Here is an 18104-nt window from a genome sequence, read left to right on the forward strand (position 1 = left end):
GAATTGTGGTATATTCATACAATGGAATACTAAATAACAAGGAAAATGAAGAATGTACAAATACACATAGCCATAATGATAAATTTCATAAATTTGAGCAAAAGAAGACAAGAATGAATACACTATATGATTTCATTTATAAAAAAATAAGAAGGCTAATATATACTAGTCATTATTCTTGTAGGGTTAGGAGTTGGGGCTAGTGACTGGAAGAAAGCACAAAGAAGGAGGGGTGTTGGCAATATTTTGTTTCTTGTTCTGGATGCTGGTTACATGGAGGTGTTCAGTTTGTGAAAATTCATCAAGCTGTATACTTTTCATGTGTACTTTTCCTGTGTACATATCATACCAACAGAAAATATGCAGAAAAAAAAAGTACAAAGTAAAAAGTTCAAAATAAAAGTACAAAAAAAGGAAAAAAAAGTTCATGCAGAAGAATAGAATGAGCAAATCACCATTTTGTAACATAGAATGTAATGAATGACCCAAGCAAGGATTATTATTATTATTTTTTTTTTTTGAGACAAGAATTTCGCTCCTGTTACCCAGGCTGGAGTGCAATGGCGCGATCTCGGCTCACTGCAACCTCTGCCTCCCGGGTTCAAATGATTCTCCTGCCTCAGCCTCCCAAGTAGCTGGGATTACAGGCATATGCCACCACGCCCGGCTAATTTTGTATTTTCAGTAGAAACGAGGTTTCTCCATGTTAGTCAGGCTGGTCTCAAACTCCCAACCTCAGTGATCCGCCCACCTCGGCCTCCCAAAAGTGTTGGGATTACAGGCGTGAGCCACCGCGCCTGGCCCCAAGCAAGGATTCTTAATGGCTGCTAACTTATTATGTTAAAGAAAGTAGAAAACAGAATTTTTCGTGTCATGGAATGCAAAAAACTTATTGATATGGTTTCAGATTCCACATTGCAACTAATCTGTAAGAAACTATACCATCTGTCGGCCGGGCACGGTGGCTCATGCCTTTAATCCCAGCACTTTGGGAGGCCAAGGTGGGTAGATCACGAGGTCAGGAGATCGACACCATCCTGGCTAACGCGGTGAAACCCCGTCTCTACTAAAAAATACAAAAAATTAGCCTGGCGTCAGGAGAATGGCTGAACCTGGGAGGCGGAGCTTGCAGTGAGCCGAGATCGTGCCACTGCACTCCAGCCTGAGCGACAGAGGAAGATTCCGTCTCAAAAAAAAAAAAATTAGCTGCGCGTGGTGGCGGGCACCTGTAGTCCCAGCTACTCTGGAGGCTGAGACAGGAGAATGGCGTGAACCCAGGAGGCGGAGCTTGCAGTGAGCCGAGATAGCGCCACTGCACTCCAGCCTGGGCGAAAGAGCGAGACTCCATCTCAAAAAAAAAAAAAAGAACTATACCATCTGTCAAGTATACTATCAAAGAATATCCACAATTACCTGAAAATACAATTAAAATGTGCTTGTCTTTTCCAGCTACACATCTGTGTGAGGCTGAATTTTCTTCATATACTTTAACTAAAACAACCTATTAAAACGGAGGGAATGCGGCAGTACCTATAAGAATGGAACTGTTTCGGCCGGGTGCGGTGGCTCACACCTGTAATCCCAGCACTTTGGGAGGCGGAGGAGGGCGGATCACAAGGTCAGGAAATCGAGACCATCCTGGCTAACATGGTGAAACCCCGTCTCTACTAAAAAAATACAAAAAATTAGCCAGGTGTGGTGGCGGGCGCCTGCAGTCCCAGCTACCCGGGAGGCTGAGGCAGGAGAATGGCATGAACCTGCGAGGCTGAGCTTGCAGTGAGCCGAGATGGCGCCACTGCACTCCAGCCTGGGCAACAGAGTGAGACTCCGTTTCAAAAAAAAAAAAAAAAAGAAGAAGAATTGAGCTGTTTCCTATTAAGCTAGACATTGAAAAAAATTTTTTAATGTAAAACAATTCCATTCCCAGTAACATTTTTTGCTTTGGAAAAATATAATTGTTTTTCATAAAAGTATGTCATTTATGTTTATATGTAATGGGTCTATTATTGTTACTTTAAAATAAATTAATAAATTGTCTTAAATTACTCATTTAATTTCTAATAATCAGTAGATAGAATCTACATAAACAGGAGCTTTCCGGTTCTCAGTACTTTTTCAGAGTGTAAAGGGGTCCTGACACCAAGAAATTTGAGAACCTAAAGTACTGAAAGAAAACATGGGGGGATTTAAAACTACATATAATTTCAGAGTAGGGAAGACTTTTCTAAGCAAGTCAACAAAACCTTGAAGCCATTAAAGAAAGATTAATAAATGTAATTAAGTAAACACTAAAAGGTTCTGCATGGCAAAAATGTCATAAACAAAACCAAAAAGATGACAAGTTAGGAAAAATTTTAATTTTCCTTTATATCGAAAGAGCTTCCACAAGCCACCAAGAAAGGACAAACAACTCAAAAAATGGCCAGTCAACATAAATGTATAATTCACTCAATAAAGAAATACAGATTTTTCAACAATTTTTTTAAACATACGAAAAATGCTCAAGAGCATTCATAAATACAAATTAAAACTAAAGTGAGATACTGTTTTTCATCTACCAGATCAGAAAAGATAAAAGAATGTGATAATACCTGTGTAAGAAATCAGGTGCTCATGAATGTTTTTGTTTGGAGTGTAATAGTATAGGGCAATGTGGAACGTCTATCAAAAATTCAAAAGTATGTACCTTTGGATCCAGAAAGTTAACCTATACATATGCTCATACATGTGCATAATCACTATAGTGTTGTGACTGACTAAATGAATTATGATAAAGCCAGACAACAGAAAACCAAAAAGAATGAGTTATATGTACTGACATGTAAAGATCACTATGATGTATACAGTTACAATAAAAAGGCAAGTTGCAAAAGTGTGTATATGCTACCATTTGTATTGAAAGATAGGTAAGAAACCAGTAAAAGTTCTTTAGAAAAAGAAGCAGTACCATGTTCATGTACTGCCTTTTCAGTAACAAAAAATAAAATAAATAAGAACTAGTCTATAAAGAATAAAATGGGATGGGCATGGTGGCTCACACCTGTAATCTCAGCACTTTGGGAGGCCAAGGCAGGTGGATCACTTGAGCCCAGGAGCTCAAGACCAGACTGGGCAATATGGAGAAACCCCATCTCTAGAAAAATACAAAAAAATTAGCCAGGCATGGTGGTGTGCACCTGTAGTCCCAGCTACTTGGGAGGTTGAAGTGGGAGGATCACTTGAGCCCAGGAGATTGAGGCTGTAGTAAGCAGTGACTGCACCACTGCAATCCAGCCTGGGTGATAGAGCAATTTAAGAAAAGCTATGGTTTAGAATTAGCATTTCCTCTTAATACCCATTCTACTTCATAAGTGATTTACATGCTAAAATTCAGTAAAAAGAACAAACAATATTTGTTACACGTATTGAAGAAAAGGATAAATGCCAGGGCTAAAACTAAGGCTTGGAGGTTAAAAAAAAAAAAACCCAAAAGCAGTGCATTAATTATCATTTCATCAATCTATAGATTTTAATTTTTGTTTCACTCTGCATAATTCTCACTTAAGTTGATATCCACTTCTTTAGTGAAATTTTAGAACTTTACATTATCTATTTTAACTATTCTTTTTTTTTGTTTTTGAGACAGAGTCTCGCTCTGTCGCCCTGGCTGGAGTGCAGTGGCCCGATCTCGGCTCACTACAAGCTCCACCTCCTGGATTCACGCCATTCTCCTGCCTCAGCCTCCCCCACAGCTGGGACTACAGGCACCTGCCACCACACCCGGCTAATTTTTTGTATTTTTAGTAGAGATGGGGTTTCCCCATGTTAGCCAGGATGGTCTCGATCTCCTGACCTCGTGATCCACCCGCCTCGGCCTCCCAAAGTGCTGGGATTACAAGCGTGAGCCACCGCGCCCGGCCCTCTTTTAACTATTCTTAACACATATGCATAATAGGCTGATATAAGCATATTAAATTATTTAACAAATCATTTTATTTCTGTTTTTAAACACTTAAACTACATTTACCATAACTGTATTATGAAGACATCCTTTTGAAGAATAGTTCCTTGCTAAATTTTCCAACAGTAACCAACCTAAAGTTATTAAGCAAAGATAACTGTTCATTTAAGTATAAATTATTACGTGTTTACCTGCTGATGCTAAGATCGTACAGTGCAAAGCATGTTTTAAGGCCTCTAGTCTTTCACTTTCGTGGACTATTGTCTTGTAAGACAGCTCATTGTACCTTTGTGCTGCTTCAATGAATTTTCTTCTATAATCAAGAACACGTGCATAGCATACCTAACAGAGGGAAAATGTTTCAATTAGGGGACAAATTAAAAAGCAAGAGTTAAAAAAAAAACAAAACAGAGAAACAATTTCTAATATTTAAGAGCATCTATCAGATGTCCTGGAACATCTTAGTATGTTACAATTCTCCAATACATAATTAATTCCAAATCAACTCATCTGTTACCTTATAATGTATCTGTAATTGTTCATTGGTTGATTCATTCTGAAGCAACGATGCTCGATTTATGTAAGCCTCTGCCTGGACTGGATCATCATCCTCCAGATATAGCCTAGCAATCTTCAAGTAAGTCTCCAGTTTATAATCTACATTGTACTGTCTAGGATGTAACAGAAAAACACATAATGACTCAACATTTTGTCAAGAAAATTTTAGGAATAATAGAAGATATGTTGTTTTTTCCTGATATATATTCTGGTACCGTAAGGGAATCAAACTTTTTTTTTTTTTTTTTTTGAGACGGAGTCTTGCTGTGTTGCCCAGGCTGGAGTGCAGTGGTGTAATATTGGCTCACTGCAAACTCCCCCTCCCGGGTTCAGGCCATTCTCCTGCCTCAGCCTCCCAAGTAGCTGGGACTACAGGCGCCAGCCACCACGCCCAGCTAATTTTTTGTATTTTTTAGTAGAGACGGGGTTTCATCGTGTTAGCCAGGATGGTTTCGATCTCCTGACCTCGTGATCCACCCGCCTCGGCCTCCCAAAGTGCTGGGATTACAGGCGTGAGCCACCGCGCCCAGCCGGGAATCAAACTTTTTACTGCATTACACAAAAACTAAAAAGTTTTGTTGAATTTTTATTATCATTAATCACATTATATCTTAGCTGCTTTTAATCCTCAGATAATCTCACAAGCTAAAGATCTTAAAAGAACAACTGCCCAGTTTAGGGGTATATCATATATGACTAGTGGGACAACCTTCCTAGAAAATAACTGGGAAATATGCTCTCCAACCATCCTTTGAATCCTTTAAAATGCATATCCCCTTAACCCACTATACATTTACCTTTAGAAAATAAATCCTAAGGCCGGGCGTGGTGGCTTATGCCTGTATTTCCAGCAATTTGGGGTGCCTAGGCGGGTGGATCACCTGAGGTCAGGAGTTCGAGACCACCCTGACCAACATGGTAAAACCCTGTCTCTACTAAAAATACAAAAAATTAGCCGGGCGTGGTTGGCACCACACTTGTAATCCCAGCTACTCGGAAGGCTGAGACAGAAGAATTGCTTGAACCCAGGAGGCACAGGTTGCAGTGAGTCAAGATCGTGACATTGCACTCCAGCCTGGGTGACAGAGTGAGACTTCGTCTCAAAAAAAAAAAAAAGAAAAGAAAAAGAAAAAAAAGAAAAGAAATCCTAAAAAGATAGCCAGGTATGTGCACACATATGCATCTAAAAGGATATTCATTTGTAAAATTATTTATTTATAAATATCTATGCTAGGAAAAAAATTGGAAATCACCTATTATGATATTATTGGTGATCAAGTTGTGGTGCATAAAGATGGTAGAATACAAGGCTGGGTGCGGTGGCTCACACCTGTAATCCCAGCACTTTGGGAGCCCGAGGCGGGCAGATCACGAGGTCAGGAGTTCAAGGCCAGCCTGACCAACATGGTGAAACCCTGTCTCTACTAAAATAAAAAAATTAGCCGGGCATAGTGGCACACGCCTGCAGTCCCAGCTACTAGGGAGGCTGAGGCAGGAGAATAGCTTGAACCCGGGAGGTGGAGGTTGCAGTAAGCCGAGATCATGCCACTGCACTCCAGCCTGGGCAACAGAGTGAGACTCCATCTCAAAAAAAAAAAAAAAAGGTAGAATACTGTATAATTATAATCTAGTCACCACGTATTTTTCCTAAATGAAAAAACTGGATAAAACAGTATGTAAAACACTATTAAAATATATTTCTATACACATATATCAAAATACTAATAGCAATTATCTGTGGGTAGTCAGATTATAGGTGGTTTTCATTTTGTTCTTCATCTCAGCGGTCACATTTTATGCCAGGAATGCATAACTAAAGACCTCACATAACTCAAAACTCACATGAAACAAGATTAATCCTAACAGAAAAATTAATCCTATTTACCTGCAAAAGTGGTGCCACCATGTGGCAAGAACACGGAGTTTATAATTCACTTGGCCCCAGCTTTGAAAATAATTCTATACTTTATTGATTTGGGGGCAAAGGAGAATGGGAGGAGAAATTTATGCAAATTTATTTTTTGCATATATTAATATTCTGTACTTTTTTCCATTCACAATTCAAATTTACATTGCTTGCTATGCATAGCACTATACTGTTGAATTTTCCAATTTTTTGCCAAGTGTAACTATTATATCGATTACTTTCATAATCAGAATGAATCATTTTTTGAAAGAAAAAGTTCCCATTTATCCAAAGTCTACATTTAGTCACTTTAACTCGTTTAGAAAACCAATGACATTTTTATCTCTTTGGTTTCCTCACAGATGAGGATAACACTATAGTACTATAAAATGATAATTATGACCACTGCAAAAAACAGTATCTAATTTTATATTTGTTTCAGCTACCACTGAAAATAAATCAATTGCCCTGTGCTAGGGAAAAAATGCTAGGTAAAGAATAAGACCAAAGCAATCAAGAAAGCCCAGCTTTTTCAAACTACCAAATTATCAAGGGACCTTGAAATGCAAAATTCAACATCTACATATGAAGGCTTTTTTACAAACTGGCCGCTTTATCAAGGAGCATCATTGCCAAGTAATTTCATAAATAATGCACAAAAAAGGCAAGATGTCTGAAGCAGTGTCTGCCTCACTATTGCAAATATTAATGAAGAACAAAAAAAGAATCCCTCGTTCACCTGGCAAACGAGTAGAAAAGCAGATGAAGTTATTTTTTGCTTTGTTTTGTTTTGTTTTGTTTTTGAGATGGAGTCTCGCTCTGTCGCCCTGGCTGGAGTGCAGTGGCGTGATCTTGGCTCACTGCAAGCTCCGCCTCCCAGGTTCACACCATTCTCCTGCCTCAGCCTCCCAAGTAGCTGGGACTACAGGCGCCTGCCACCACACCTGGCTAATTTTTTATATTTTTAGTAGAGACGTGGTTTCACCATGTTAGCCAGGATGGTCTCGATCTCCTGACCTTGTGATCCACCCGCCTCGGCCTCCCAAAGTGCTGGGATTACAGGTGTGAGCCACCGCGCCTGGCCAAAGATATTTTTAAGTCCTTCACAGTTGGTACCGTTTTATACTTGCCAACTGGAAGGGGAAGTGTTTTCAATACAATAACCAATAGTCTCATACCTTTCATCCTTCTTGTGCAATATACTTAGGAGAAATGTTTCATAAAGAACTACAAATTTTAAAAAACATATACATCAAGAGGTAAGACTGGTTGAGTAAGAGTTATAAACCATCTTTTTTTTTTTTTTTTTTTTTTTTGAGACAGAGTCTTACTCTGTCACCCAGGCTGGAGTGCAGTGGTGCAATCTCGGCTCACTGCAACCTCCACATCCCGGGTTCAAATGATTCTTGTGCTTCAGCCTCCCCAGTAGCTGGGATTACAGGCACATGAGACCACACCGGCTAATTTTTGTATTTTTAGTAGAAACGAGGTTTCACCATGTTGGCCAGGCTGATCTCAAGCTCCCGACCTCCGGTGATCTGCCCACCTCAGCCTCCCAATGTGCTGGGATTACAGGCGTGAGCTACCACGCCCTGCCATCTTAATTTTTTTAAATTGTTTTTCTACCTCATTTTCTCTAGTATCTCAAACCCAACAATCCTTGAACCCACTGTGCCCTCCAAACCACTTATCCCTTACATGTCACTGCCTTTCTCCATAAAGGCCTCACTTCCCTCTTTACCTAGCCTAACTCCTATGGTCACTCATTGTAATAACTTATCATCATTGAACCGCATAGGTACTCATCTCCCTTGTCCCTCTCTTGCTGTCATACTTGTTAGGCAAAAATCGCAACTGTGGTTAAACCTAATTGTTTGCTCACTCCTTTCCTGCACTCATGTAGCTGAAATGTGATGGGAAAAATCACCAAATCAAATTTTTTTAGAGATGGGGTCTTAGTGTGTTGCCCAGTCTGGGCTCAAATTTCTGGGCTCACAGGATCCTCCCACCTCTGCCGGGACTGAGGCCTGTAGCCAGGACTATAAGCATGAAGCCACTGTGCCCAGTATGACTGATCTAATTTTAATCATTATGATCTTCAACAAGTCCTTAATGCTGCCAAGTTTACATGCTGAGTCCATTCATTGTCCCACTCTCCTAAGGGGATTACTTCTCACATTATTGTCTCTCCTCAACCTCACACTCCAACCCCATCCACCCTTCCAGCTGATGTCTCTGATTTCAACCTCCTTAAGAATATTGAAGCAAGGCTGGGCATGGTGGCTCACACCTGTAATCCCAGCATTTTGGGAGGCCAAGGCAGGTGGATTGCTTGAGCCCTGGAGTTTGAGACCAGCCTGGGCAACACGGTGAAACCCCGTTTCTACTAAAAATACAAAAATTAGCCAGGCGTAGTGGTGTGCACCTGTAGTCCCAACTACTTGGGAGGCTAGGAGATGGACGTTGAAGTGAGCTGAGATCACACCACTGCACTACAGCTTGGTTGACAGAGCCAGACCCTCTCTCAAAACCAAAAAGCCAACAAAAAAAGAATACTGGAGCAATGCAATGAAAGAGTACTTAACACAAATTCCACCACTATATCACTAATATGTCTACAGACATTTTTATTGTCACAACTAGGAACAGCAGTACTACTGGCATCCAGCAATCAGAGGAGTGGTGCTAAAACCTCCTGCAATACACAGGACAGCCCCCACAACAAAGTGTCTAGCCGAAAACGCCAGTAGTGCTGAGGCTGAGAAACTCTGACACGGATGAACTAACCATATTCCTATCTAAAGCCTATCCCTCTGCTAGATTCCTTCCTCTCTTGTCTACTCCTGCAAGAATCCTCTCCCCAATTCCCCTATATCAAATTTTTGCTTTCTACTGGATCATAAAAGAAAAAGTAATCCCTTAGCCTAACGTCTGCTGTCATCTTCTACCCTGTTTTTCTTGCTACCTTTTTTGAAAACTCCCCCACAGGGTAGCCCATACTCACTATCTCCAAATCTTCTCTTCCCATTCTCTCTTAAACCATGCAATCAGGCTTTCACTATCATTTCACAGAACTCAGCTGGTTAAGGTTATCAGTGGCCTCTACACTACTAATGCCAACAGTTAACCTGTACTCCTTATCTTACTTGACCTATCAATGCCATAGCTCACCACCTGGCCCTTGATACATTTTCCTCATTTGGCTTCTAGGACACCACCCTCCACATTATTCTGATTTCCTTCTTACCTCAATGGATAATCCTTCTCATTTGCTACATCTTCCCCTGGTCCCAACCTCTTAACATTGAAGTGCTCCAGACCTCACTATACTCAGTCCTTTTGCCTATCTACATTCTCTCCTTTGGGCATCTCATCCAATCTAATGGCTTTAAATTTCATCTATATGTCAATAACTCCCAAATATGTATATCTAGTCCAGATATCTCTTCTAATCTCCAGACTAATATATTCAACTCCTCACTACATATTTCTACTTGGATATCATATGTCCAAAATGAAACTCTTGATATTCCCTACAAACCTATTCTTCCCCACTCCAACTTTCCAATTGCTCAGGCCAAAAATCAGGGCTTATCTTGACTCTTTTTTGCACACTCTACATACAAGCCATCAGGAAATCCTTACTCTACCTTAAAAAACATATCTAGAATTCAATACTTCTCACAACATCCACCTTATCTGTGGTACCGTATAAGCCTTTTTTAAAAAAGACAGGGTCTTGCTTTGTGCCCTAGGTGGGAGTACAGCAGTGCAATCATGGCCCACTGCAGCCTCAAACTACTGGGTTCACACAATCCTCTCGCCTCAGCTTCCCAAGTACCTGGGAGTATAGATGCATATCCATACTATATCACCAGGCCCAGCTAATTTAAAACAAAAAAAAATTTTTTTGTAGGGATGGGGGGTGGTCTCACTATGTTGTCCAAGTTGGTCTCAAACTCCTGGGCTCAAGCGATCCTCCCGCCTCAGCCTCCCAAGTAGCTAGGACTACAGGCATGTGCCACCATGCCCAGCATTTTTTTTTTTTTTTTTTTTTTTTTTGGTGGAGATGGGGTCTAGCTATGCTGCCCAAGCGGTTCTCCAACTCCTGGGCTCAAGCAATCTTCTCCCACCTCAGCCTCCCAAAGTGCTTGGACCATAGGCGTGAGCCACTGTACCTGGTCTCATAAGCCTCTTAACCAATATCCCTACTTCTATCACTGCTTGCCTACAGTTTATTCTCAACCCAGTAGTGAGAGTAATTATTTAAAACAGAAGTCAGATCATTTCACTGTTTGTTCACAATTCTCCAATGGCTCCCCCTCATTTCACTTAGTGAAAAGCCAAATTCCTTACAATGGCTTATAAAACTCCACATAACCTGGTCCCCAGTACTCTCTACTCTCATCCCTGATCTCTTGCCCCTTTGCTCACTCTACTCTATCCACACTGGCCTCCTTGCTCTTATTAAGAAAACACTTCAAGCTTGCTCCCATCTTAGGGCCTTTGCACTAGCCATCTCCTCTAAGAGTATCTAGTGATGATATTCGGCCAGGTGCAGTGGCTAACAGACCTGTAATCCCAGCACTTAGAGAGGCTGAAGTAGGTGGATCACTTGAGGTCAGGAGTTTGAGACCAACCTGGCTAACATGGTGAAACCTAGTAAACATGGTGAAAAGCTAGTAAAAATACAAAAATAGTCAGGTGTGGTGGTGCATGCCTGTAGTCCCAGCTACTTGGGAGGCTGAGGCAGGAGAATTGCTTGAACCCAGGAGGCAGAGGTTGCAGTGAGCCGAGATCATGCCACTGCACTCCAGCCTGGGCAACAGAGCAAGACTCCGTCTCAAAAAACAACAACAACAACAACAACAACAACAAGAGAGTATCTGGTGATATTCTTTCCTCAGATCACTCATAGCTACTCCCTTATCTCCTTCAAGTCTTTGATAAAGTGACATCAGGGCCACCCTACTACCCCAATCACCCTATTTAAATATACATACAACCTGTCCCCGCTTTGCCCCATTACTTTTCTCCACAGCACTTATCAACTTCTAACATACTACACAATTTTGTATTTATTTAATTATGTTTCCTGTACTAGAATGTAAGAAAAAATACAGGTGAGCAATTATATACATCCTATATATAGTCATCCAATATCCACTATTTACTATACTTTTGTCCTGTTTCCAAAGGAATTCCCACCAACACTTGGGCTGCATTTCTCCAATCTTCTTCTTTCTCATATATAGATGCAAGATGCTGTCTTATGGAAGCAACCTGGAATAATAGGTATACATGTCAAATTATTTCAACTGACATTAGTAACTAATTAAAATAAATAGGAAAGTTATTCTAAAGTGGCAATTCAACATACTAAGCTGCCACGTAAACAGTAAAAGTTTATCAAGACCACCCAAGTTTTCCTACGAATTTTGCATTTACAGAATATCAAACTAGTGAACGGAAGCAACACATTTCTGCAATGTGGATTATGGCAAAATACTGTAGTTTAAACGTTAAATTTAGCTTGTATGTTCCTGCATACACGATGCTGGAGTTTTCCTGTGTTTTCAGCTGAAATACCAATTTTACTGATTTTTAAAAATTGTCTAGAGAGCAATATTTGGTTTACAAAATCAAATTTTATTTTATAAGCAAATGCCAGTTGGAGTTGTAACAACCTAATATTTACTTGATTTTGCATCATAAAATGTCATTTGGCACACTGTTTTGTCAAAAATGAAATTGGATGATTATCTCCTTTAAGAATTTACTAATATCAGATTCTCAAAATAACTGCTGCTATCTCAAGTTAAAAAACCACTTCTCTAGATTTTTACCTGCTCCTCAAATGAAATGACTCTAGGCTGGATCTTTTCCAAGGTGAAGTGATAGATTTCTTTGGCTGTGCTATCAGGCAAGTTAGGAAGATGTGTGCAAAAATCAGTCAGCAACTGCCGCGAGATCACGAGACTGACATTCTCATTTACCACTTGTTTAAAAAAAAAAAAAAGATGAGAAAACATGAGCTGATGAATTGTCATTAAACAATCAACCTTTACTTAAAATTAATACTAACAACAATCTATATTAGTACAGCCTTCAATGCATTATTCAAGGATTTCCATACCCCTATCATTTTATATTACATCATCAGTTTTCCTTATGCTGAAATACTTGATTACACAATGACCACACAAAAACAGTAAAAATAGGCCAGTGCGGTGGCTCACGCCTGTAATCTCGGCACTTTGGGAGGCCGAGGCAGGCGGATTACGACGTCAGGAGTTTGAGACCAGCCTGACCAACGTGGTGAAACGCTGTCTCTACTAAAAATACAAAAAAAAAATTAGTCAGGCATGGTGGCGGGCGCCTGTAGTCCCAGCTACTCAGGAGGCTAAGGCAAGAGAATCGCTTGAACCTGGGAGGCTGGGGTTGCAGTGAGCCGAGATCACAGCACCGTACTCCAGCCCGGGCAACAGAGCTAGACTCTGTCTCAAAATTAATTAATTCATTAATTAATTAAAAAATTTTAAAAAACAGTAAAAATAACACAACTTTTCTAAGAAACAGAAATAATTGAAAAAAAGTTTTAAAAGTTGATAATTTTATCTCATTTTTCTACAAAGTGAAGGCACAAAAACACCTATATTTTTATTTATGTGCTTATATCCTACCTTGTTCCAAAAAGGAGTTAAAAAAGAAAACAGTAAAATAATTTTCATGAAATTTAAATAAAGCAAGTGCTGCCAGTACAGTTATTGCCACTTATACTTTCCCAATAAAAACAATAAATAAGAACTTCAGTGAGCACTAGATGTATTGACATTATTTATAAACATTTACAAGATATTACTTTATGTGATTAAGCTCTGGAGCCACACTGCTTCTACCACTACTGATTATATGACTTCAGACAAGAAACTTAACTTCTCTATGCTTCTCTGTGCTTCTGTTTCCTTATGTGTAACATCTATTTCGTAAGGTTGTTATGAAGCTTAAATGCAATAATATACACAAAGCACTTTAAGCAATACCTGGTACATAGCACTCAACAAATGTTACTATTATAACTATCATTTTAAATGCATCATTCTTGTAAACTATTGCTTAGATAAATTATTCAAGTCTTTTTTATTATTATTATTATTTTTTTTTTTTTTTGAGACTGAGTCTCGCTCTGTCGCCCAGGCTGGAGTGCAGTGGCGCGACCTCGGCTCACTGCAAGCTCCACCCCCAGGGTTCATGCCATTCTCCTGCCTCAGCCTCCTGAGTAGCTGGGACTACAGGCACCCGCCACCATGCCCGGCTAATTTTTTTGTATTTTTAGTAGAGACAGGGTTTCACCGTGTTAGCCAAAATGGTCTTGATCTCCTGACCTCGTGATCCGCCCATCTCAGCCTCCCAAAGTGTTGGGACTACAGGCGTAAGCCACGGCCCCGGCCAATTATTCAAGTCTTAAAGCAGCAGTTAATATGAAAATAAGTGATTCAAAAACTGTTCAGTTGATGTAAATGATTTTAACAGTAGACTGCTTTTCCTGGTGGTTTACTGGATTCAAAGCTTATACAAAGATCAAAAAATATATATATATGTTTTTTAATTGTTTTTTTGAGACAGTCTTACTGCTGCCCAGGCTGGAGCACAGTGATGCAACCTCAGCTCACTTCAATCTCAACCACCAGGGCTCAAGCAGTCTTCCCACCTCAGCGTCCCAAGTAGCTGGGACTACAGGCATGCATCACCACGCCAGGCTAATTTTCGTATTTTTTTGTAGAGACGAGATTTCTCCACATTGCCCAGGCTGGTTTTGAACTCCTGAGCTCAAGTGATCCCTTGGCTGGGTGCCATGACTCATACCTGTAATGGCAAAGTGTTGGGATTACAGGCATGAGCCACCGTGCCCAGCCAAGATCAAAGTTATAAAAAGCATTATTCTTCTGCTACTACAGTGCAAAGTTCTTGATAAACCACTCCTAACAGTTTTTTGGAAACCATTGCTAGTTTATCTCACACCGGAGGCCATGATTTTTTAAGGCAGTAACCTTTTAAGTTTTAAGGCAGTAACTTTTTAAGGCAGTATTTTTTTAAGGCAGTTGTAATTAATTAATCACATATTAATTGGAATTCATTATTGGGTAATACTGGATGTGACTGAGAAAACAGTTTCATTACAAGTGTCATTAGGCATTTAAGTTACCATACAAGCTGGTATTACTCAGGGAAATATAAGCAAGTAAGAGCAGTGTATCAGAAAACCTAGTTTCTGATCTGGGCTCTGCCAGCTAAATGTCCTTGAAAAAAAGTTACTCAATCCTGAGACTTGTCTTACAATATATTATACAGGGATACCTGTACCTATACGTTCTAGTCACAGGTTATTAAAAGGAGCCTATGTGACAGGTAATGTGTGTGAAAACACACTGTAAAGCACTATCAGATATCATTAATGATGTGAACTCACTATAAAATTCCATGTGAACTCCCTATAAAATTCCTTAGGATAATGGCCTACAGACATATGCATGTTGCTGCACAGGACATGATTGTATTCTTTTTAATGTGTGCGTAGTATTTTATGGTGTATATGTGGCACATATTTCTATCCAATTTATTGATTCACACATAAGTTAAGTCCATGCCTTCCTTATTGTGAATAGCAATATGGCGAATATACAAGTGCATGTGGGGTTTCTTTTTGTAGAATTTTTAATTTTCTTTTGGATATATACTCAGTAATGGAATTGCTGGTTGAATGGTACTTCTGTTTTAAATTCTTTGAATAATCTCCAAACTGCTTTTCACAGTGGCTGAACTAATTTACATTCTCACCAACAGTGTATAAGCATTTCATTTTCTCTGAAGTCTAACCAGAATTTGTTATTTTTTTACTTTTTAATAGTAGCCATTCTGACTAATATTAGATGGTATCCCACATTGATTTGCATTTCTCTGATGATTAGTGATGTTGAACATTAAGAAAACAACCCCATTAAAACATTGACAAGGGACATAAGCAGACACTTCTCAAAGTACAGTACTGTACTACTCTGTAGTACAGTAATGTACTATAGAGTACATTTTAGGTACATTAGATGTACTACAGAGTACATTTTAAAGAGGAAAAGGAGGCACAGAGAGGTTAAATAATTGACCCAAGATCACACAGCTCATAAAATAGCATACCAGGATTTGAATCCAAACTATTCTCTTTACTATTACGCTATATTGTCCCTTATCAGCTATTATAACAATAACCATACAAAACTTTAATTAGGATTGTAATTCTGAAGATAATTCACTGAAAATTAATCAAGTTGTAAAGAGTTTAAATTCTAAAATCAATCAATCTCAATGCATATTTAATATTGATAATTTGATATAAAACAAGGCTTGAGAGAACTTTAAAGTCCTAGCTCAGTAATACAAGGCAAGCATGAAATTTCCATTTCACTTACTTGCTTCCACAAAAGCTTTCAAAGCTTCTAGTTGTTCTGCTCCAGATAACTGAATGGCTTTTTCCAGGATCTGACGATACCTACAACAATACCAAATGAAAATAATGTTCTGAGGGTACTATATTTTCTAATGCAAACTTTGATGTGTATTTATTCATTTCTACTTACCCTGGTTTCTTTCATAGTACTATAGTTTGTGGTTTTCTTTATAGTACACCACAGATTTTTTTTTTAAGTTTCTAGTCTATCGCAAGAGATATTAAATCTATAATTATATAAGGTACCACTTCATCTAGTTTTCAGTATAGTATACCAGAATTTTTTAAGTTTTCAAGCTCATCACAAGAAAGAATGAATCTATAATTCTGTTACTGAATCTAAGGTGTCACTTTTTCTTGAAGGTTTTATTTTTGAATTTAAACTACAAAGTCAATTTCCTTTCAAATGCCTTAAAAGATAAGCTATCTTTCTTTCAACTGTGCAATACATAGACACACAAAAACATTATTTGAGGTGACCTGAATCTTTTCCTCTTACAGACGTAATGTATGTAGGGTCACCAAAAATAGGATAATGTTGACCAGGCAACGAAACCAAACATTAAAGACTGAATGTCTTAGTCTGTACAAAATAAACTTCACCAAGCCAAATGCACTGATAGAATACCATTTATGCTGTCAGACAGTACCTATTTATTCTTTATTTGCATTCAGATCTAATAACTATTCTACCTAATATCTGTGACCACACAAGCTCCACGAGGACAGGAATTTTTGTGTTTTGTTCTCGGCTATGTATTGAGACAATTATCTCAATTCTTGGCACATCATAAGCACTCAAATATTCAACGGTATTAGTAATGTTTTATTTCTTAATGAGTGGTTAGTATATGAGTGTTATACTATTCTTTTGTTGTTGTTGTTGTTGTTTTTGAAGACGGAGTCTCGCTCTGTCACCCAGGCTGGAGTGCAGTGGCGCAATCTTGGCTCACTGCAACCTCCACCTCCCGGGTTCAAGCGATTCTCCTGCCTCAGCCTCCTGAGTAGCTGGGATTACAGGCATGCGCCACCACGCCTGGCTAATTTTTGTATTTTTAGTAAAGACGGGGTTTCACCATGTGGTCAGGCTGGTCTCAAACTCCCCACCTCATGATCCGCCCACCTCGGCCTCCCAAAGTGCTGGGATTACAGGCGTTAGCCACCGTGCCCGGCCTACACTAATCTTTATTTCTTTTGTCTTAATCATTTTTTTTTTTTTTTTGAGATGGAGTCTTGCTCTGTCACCCAGGCTGGAGTGCACTGGCGCGATCTTGGCTCACTGCAACCTCCGCCTCCCAGGTTCAAGCAATTCTCCTGCCTCAGCCTCCAGAGTAGCGAGGACTACAGGCATGCACCACCAAGTGCGGCTAATTTTTGTATTTTTGGTAGAGATGGGGTTTCCCCATGTTGGCCAGGCTGGTCTCGAACTCCTGACCTCAGGTGATCCGCCCACCTCGGGCTCCCACAGTGCTGGGATTACAGGCATGAGCCACCGTGCCCAGCCAATTGTAATATTTTTTAAAAGCACTAAATACATTTTACAAACCTCATAGCATTGCAATTATTCGGAAAGTCATCCAGAATAGAGTTACGAAATAAATATACAAAAATAGAACCTGAACTCATTCAGATTTATGACTTTTATTTTGTAGGGCACACCCTCAAGCTACCACTCAGCATTACTGACTCTCAACTCATACAAAATTCTCACAACCTTGGTTATCTGATTTCTCAAAACCACAATGAATCAAAGTGACTTTAAGAAAGCAGATATACTGATAGAAAAGATAGCAAATTCCAAAAGAAGAAATAAATTATTCTAAGAAAGCAAGGAAATATTAAGTTTTTAGAAAATTATATTTTCAATATTGCTAAGCTTGAGGGTCCTTAAAAGATAAATTACTTTATGGCCCTGGGCATGCTTTCAGATAAGTTATACATTCAATGGTTTGTTATTTTTTATTTTTTTCATATTTAATTAAATCAAGGGTTATGGCTAAGATCTCTTACATTTATATCCTCTTAGATTATTTTATACTAACAACATTATATTCAAAGGTAATAGTGTCTCACTTATATAAATTTGCTAATTAACCTAAGTTGTTTTGTGGTTGTTATGGTTTTGTTTTTTTTTTTTGTTTTTTTTTTGAGACAGGGTCTCACTCTGTCGCCCAGGCTAGAGTGCAGTGACATGATCA

General features: G+C 39.1%; 1 protein-coding gene across 3 annotated transcripts in view; it reads right to left on the reverse strand.

Moving 5' to 3' along the window:
* The window catches only part of COPS4 (COP9 signalosome subunit 4), a 41846-nt gene that overhangs the window by 14337 nt on the left and 9405 nt on the right, over positions 1 to 18104 (reverse strand). For all 3 annotated transcript variants that reach the window (XM_009447611.4, XM_016950974.3, NM_001280300.1), the window contains 5 exon segments: positions 15869 to 15948; positions 12251 to 12402; positions 11584 to 11687; positions 4458 to 4611; positions 4132 to 4282 (listed from right to left, as the gene is read on the reverse strand). In XM_009447611.4, coding sequence (XP_009445886.1) covers positions 4132 to 4282; positions 4458 to 4611; positions 11584 to 11687; positions 12251 to 12402; positions 15869 to 15948 — 641 coding nt within the window.

The sequence above is a fragment of the Pan troglodytes genome, chromosome 3 (genome assembly GCF_028858775.2).
Source record: "Pan troglodytes isolate AG18354 chromosome 3, NHGRI_mPanTro3-v2.0_pri, whole genome shotgun sequence".
Taxonomy (NCBI): Eukaryota; Metazoa; Chordata; class Mammalia; order Primates; family Hominidae; genus Pan; species Pan troglodytes.